The sequence below is a fragment of the Macrosteles quadrilineatus genome, unplaced genomic scaffold (assembly GCF_028750875.1).
Source record: "Macrosteles quadrilineatus isolate MER2022 unplaced genomic scaffold, UCM_ALF_1.0 Scaffold_2__2_contigs__length_208266976, whole genome shotgun sequence".
Taxonomy (NCBI): Eukaryota; Metazoa; Arthropoda; class Insecta; order Hemiptera; family Cicadellidae; genus Macrosteles; species Macrosteles quadrilineatus.
The window spans coordinates 16,932,546-16,938,545 of record NW_026542595.1 but is presented as its reverse complement, the minus strand read 5'-3'; the positions used below and the strand labels follow the sequence as shown (position 1 = coordinate 16,938,545).

The following is a 6,000-nucleotide window of genomic DNA, read 5'->3' as shown; positions in this document are numbered from 1 at the left end:
ATACATCATGGATACATCTCCTCAGACAAATGGACGTTAAATGTTTACATTGTGGTTGCTTACATTTTAAGCAAAGGAAAGACGACCGAAGCAGTTCAATGTTCACTCATTGTTGCCATAAATGAAAGTTCCGTTTACCTCATCTGCGGAATTCACTATACTTTCAGGAACGTATTGGAAACTCCCAATCTGAAAACAGGACTGTGAGGCTTAGATCTAGAAATTATTTGGATAACATTTGTCAATTCAATTTTCGCCTTTGCCATGGTCAGCTCTATGAAGCTTATTTATATGAGAGGATCACACAGGGCATCTACAATCTAAAGATCCATGACACGTGTCATCTCCGAGTAAATCATCTAATTCCTTTAGAAGGTCATCGTGAACCCGCACAGATGTATACTTGGGTACGACTTTGGCACTGGAACCCAACAGCGCTTGAAACACAATTCAAACAAAAAATGCCATGAAAAAATATGCGGGAATAGGGTCACATTGCCAACCTATTTGCCTAATCTTTTAAAATTGTGGCGGAAATGTGTAGGGACGAGAGGTCCGAGGAGTCAAGTGAGATTCATGTGCTTACTTATGCTAACTTAAATAAATGTCGCAGCTATTTTTAAAGCTGAAAACAGAGCACCACCTGACCAAATAAATCTTAGGTCTTTTCCAAAAACTAATAATTTTAAACGCGAATCCGTTCTAGATCCGTCGTTAGATCCACTTGCTTACCCTCTTATGTTCCCAATCGGAGACTTTCGTTTGCGCCCGTAATTTAAACACGCCTAAAAACAGAACATACAGGTAGTACAAATAATTGAACAATGCTATAGTACGTGTCGTACTGGTTGGTGTCAAGAGAGCGATTTAGCTTGCTACAAAAAGTCTGAAAAACTCACTTTACAGTGTGTGGTTGACATCTACGTTCTCATAGAGGGCACCCGCCTACATTACATAAGAGATAGTCAAAGCATTACGAGAGCGGATCTATATTTAAATATTGTTCATACTAATTTTATAATTTTTTTACAACATTATATTTTTTATATTTCTATAATCAGTCAGAAATTACTTTAGAGTGACTCTTTGATTAAGTCTTGCTGTTTATTTTTTTACTGGTTATTCTTTCATTACAGCCTGCAGTTTTGCTCGGTTTCGAGCAACAGGTTATCTAGTTTATATAAAATTGTGAAGTCAGGGCTACTAAGGAGGAGCACTAAACATACATTGAGCTAACTCTAAGGAAGGAATACTCAAATTGGGCTCTTTAAAATGACACATACAAAGTCAAAATTGGTTAAAAACTCTATGAGGAGTTCTACTCACAAAATATCCCACGCAAATAGCTAATTATGTATTGAAAATTATTTATAATTATTATTGATGATTGAAAATTTCATTAAATCGTTTCAAACTAGGTGAGAAGAAAAATTAAAGGTATGTGAACAACAAACGAAACTATATCCATTTTGGTCAGTTGAGAAACACGATAATCCCTCAAATCAAGATTAAAAATCTACTTTGCCTTCGAAGCATATGTTCTTTTTTTAACCCATATACATTATTGAACAATGACAACACTAGTTCATTCAGGAATAACTTATTTATTAGATTTAATGTTACACTAATAATCTTTAACGATTCAAAATGTAAATAGCTGAATAAAATGTAACTAATGTTAACTAAAATGTTACTGTACATGCATTGACATGAACAAAAGTGCATAGACTAGCAATAATTAATTTATCCTCCCCAACTTGGTTAAATATGCATTTTGTTTAAAAATTTAAATGTAATTTTACATAAAAACCTCTATATAAGATAACTATAATACAGTAGTTCTAGTAGAATAATGGACTAATTCACGTAAGAAGTTGAATTGATGATGTATAGTTTTAAAGAAATTGCAGTTTCTTTGTGAAATTAACACTTGATTAGTGTTGTTATTTTCACAGTGACTGTCGCCATGGCTACGATAGAGGAATTGTGGAGTTTGTGGTGTCAGGTTAGCAATATGTAACGTGTGAGGAAATACTTGTTGCAGAATATACCAACCCTTCTCAGACTGGGCTACGAGTGGATATTGGAGTGTTATTGTCCAAACCGAACTAAACCGGACTGGTTTAGTATAGAAACCCCGGACTTAGTAGATCAGCATTGATACAATAGATAGATTTGTAGATTGTTAAATAATGCAGTTTGCTGCCATAAGTTTATTTAAAAATGAAATTTAAATGAATTTGTAGATAAGTAAGGTCTAGTAAATAGGTATAATATCTTTTCACCATACTGTCCGGAAAACGGCCATTAATTCTCTAAATCATCCACAAAATAATCGTTTTTGGGTAACTTTGGATAGAGAAAAAAAACTTATAGTGAAATTTTCGGTTTGCTAACCTCAAAATTTAATGCGTGATTTTATTAGTACACTAGTGCTATACCTGTGCCTTGCAACAGGGTCAGTATGCGTAAGAGACAATGGTCGTCTAAAAATGGTTACACACACACCATTTGATTTAGAAAAGGAATTGAACTGGGCAGTATCCAAAATAAATGATTGCTTTAAGGTATAATCAATCAACATGTTGACTATTTTGTACTGTAAACAAAAATCTATCACAATAGTTCTGAACCTGTCAATAGTGTAATTTTCTAACTTTTTAATGAGATATCTTTAGTGAAAATATAATTACGCAAATGAAAATTCACTTAGTCTGCAGTTTTGCTGCGGTGGGGGTATTTTATTACTTTTTCCACAAAATATATCTAAAAATTAATTCTCATAAAACTCATAACAGACGAGGTTGGTATGAAAACGGTTATAGAATCTAACTTATCCTTATATACGTGAAGGTGATTTCTATGAAATACTACTCCTTCGTTAATAATGGACGGATTTTTACAAACGACGTGTCAAAATAAAGTATTTTTTGTGTAGACGCCCCCTTTCACCAATTCCTGTAATAAAAATCCTCGGGCTTTGCCCCACAGACCATCAAAGTTAGATTTTCGCCCATAAGATTAACATGGGGGAATTTAAATATTTAATTGGAAACTTTGTCCCCACTAATTTGAGATGGGCGTTTGAGATGTTTGACTAATTAGCTGGGCGTAGAAACTTGGTAGAGGTGTCCAAAGAAAGGTCTTGGTCTGTAGATGAGTTATCAAAAGAAAAACTAAGCAAAATCCCTTAGGGCTCTGCCCCAGAAGCCTTTAAAGATCCCTCCACAGAGTTGTTTACATTTTGGCCATGTGAATAATACTTTTTAATGAAACAGCTGTTCGTTTTTAAATTGTGTTTCAAACAACACACATTTATTGGGAGTTACTGAATTGTACCAAATAAGTATTTGCAATGTTATTTTCTGATTTTAAAATTGATTTTCCTCTTTATCATGTCATGTTTTGTAATATAACGTTCCATTACGAAATCAGTGGAAAATCCTTTTATCACAGCAATTCTTAAATTATTTCTTATTGAACTATCTTATATTTATTATACGGGTTGGTGTCTGCCTTTTTCACCACTTTTGCCTACATTTTATCATATTATTCTACACATATCAAATATTTATGTAGAAATATCTGCTCTTATCGTGTCTAATAAAATCTAAACATAGAAACCTTGCCTAAAATGGTACCCATCTTGACAAATTATTTGCGTACAAATAATGAACGGCCCAAATGAAATCCAGTGGGTTTCACTTAGTTTTTATAAATAAATAATTTCTTTTATCAATGAATTATTCCATATGCATAAGTATTAAATTTGTTTAATTTTGGAATGTAGGCTTTTATTTGAGTGCCTATATTACGGACTTTGGCGCACTGTATTCCACTACACCTAACATTCCGTAGAGAGATTATTTTGACATCTTTATGTTATTGATAAGGCTGAGACAACTAACTGACATCCCCCATGTCAAGGAATTCCAGCTTTAACAGTAACCCCACAATCAATTTCTCAAACTATGTAGAGGGTTCATTCATTGGCACAGAAGTACGATATGAACTGACGCGACGTGACGAAGGAAAAATCAAACTTACACTGTAACGTATAAACATCCCTTTGAAGTTAGAATATGTCTTACCAAAAAATATTTTCTTTTCAAATAAAATCATATTACACTGATGAAATCACAGAAGTGTTTAACTACAAAAGACCCACCAATACGATTTTAATACTATTTAAAGGTTATAATAATAATAACTCCGATGACGTACGGTATGGGAAATATTTTAATCATTGAATGATCAACCAAATTTGGCAACTAACGCAAATAAAATCATTATTGTTTTTACACTTATTACCCTTTAAACGATGCTAAATGCTCAAAATATGTATATTTCACCCAATTTATCGCAGTTAGTTGAATTGACGTAAGCCTTGAAAGTAACCGTCGATTTCGACGGGTTTCACTTAGTTTTTATAAATGAATAATTTCTTTTATCAATGAATTATTCCATATGAATAAGTATTAAATTTGTCAGTATTAAATTTGTTTAAATAAACTGTGTAGAGTAGTGAAATCAAGTGCATTTGACAGTTCTGCTTGTTTACATTAAAAAAATTATTGTGAATTCGCTTTATAACAGTATAGCTAGATGGATATATAGATTATGAATATGCTGCTAATCACAAGTTATTTTAAGTTAGGTTTGTAAACAACAGAAAATTAATCATTGATTATGATTTTGAATAACCTCAAATTATGTGGTCTAACTTTTTTTACGATTAGAAGGTTATTTCCACAGTATGATGAAAATAATTGTTCATCACTCGCCTCACGGATCGAAAGTGTCTTTTTGGTACTAAATCGTATTTCCAAACTCGGCTGCCCCTCGCTTGTAATACACAATTGTGGGCCAAAAAGAGCCACTTTCGCTCCTAATAAAAAGTACTATTGCTTGTAGAAGTAGTTAGTGATTCCTTTTTTTAGTGCAGTACATTTAGAGGAATGCAGGTATTTTAAGACAAACTGTACACAGCTGAATTAGCATCTTACTAATATTATAAATCTGAAAGTTTGTGAGTTTGTGTGTGTGTTGCTCAATCACGCATAAACTACTGGACGTATTGGGCTGAAATTTGGCATGATGATAGCTCACATTCCCGATTAACATTAAAGCATACTCTTATCTCAAAAATCCTTTTGGGCTCCGCCCCAGTGGCTCTTTAGTTCCCCATGTTCACCGTATTATTTTTCATATTTAAAAGGAACTAGTGTCCCTGTTGCTTGAATTCGAGCAATTGCTAAGTAAATATTTGTAGCAAACTGTTATAATACTATATTAGCAAACTTATTGACTGTTTAGGATTAACCTATGCCCTTCTTCTCACTTTTGAGTTCTGACAACAGCTGAAGTTTCATAACAATTTTCGTTTCCAATGTTAATCTTATGGAGAAATACGAAACTTTAAAGGGCTCCAGGGCCTCAATCTCTCATTATTTCCCTAAAGAGAAAGTTTCCTGCACAACCTCACGCTACGCTCTTTCCAATGACACCAAAAACATGACAATCGGTTCAGTAGTTTCGGAGGAGTAATTGTCACAAAAATCCTGCTTGCGTATTAAATAAGTACTAGTGGTCGTCCTGTGGTCGAAACTCGACCAAAAATAATTAATGTACAGACTTCTCTATTTTCTCCCCACACTGTAAATAAAACATGTGATTGGGATTTCTTCCATTTGTTTTGATTTTCTGTTTACATTTTGTTGTTATTTCGTCACCATCATGGCAACCCAGTTGGTCCATGTTAATTTTTTGAAGTTTTCAAATTCGTTTTTTGTGCTTATTTTTTAGCCTATTTTAATTTATAAAGGGATTCTGCACATCTACAGGCAAATATCTTTCTAACAGTATGCGTAGATTTCCCCTGCGATGCACACGAGCTGAGAAAAAAGGTTTTAAAGAAACATGCTTGCCTATTAATATATAGATATAGATTAATGAATCTTAACAGCTGTTTCAATTAAACAAGTTGGTTCTGTTCTATGA

At 33.4% G+C, this 6,000-nt stretch overlaps 1 protein-coding gene across 1 annotated transcript in view; it reads right to left on the bottom strand.

Annotated features, from left to right (window-relative positions):
* Nucleotides 1-300: 300 nt before the first annotated feature.
* LOC128983964 (uncharacterized) overlaps nt 301-6,000 on the bottom strand; it is a 91,160-nt gene continuing 85,460 nt past the window's right edge. The window contains exon 5 of the mRNA XM_054403242.1: nt 301-437. Coding sequence (XP_054259217.1) covers nt 301-437 — 137 coding nt within the window. The remainder of the gene's footprint in view (nt 438-6,000) is intronic.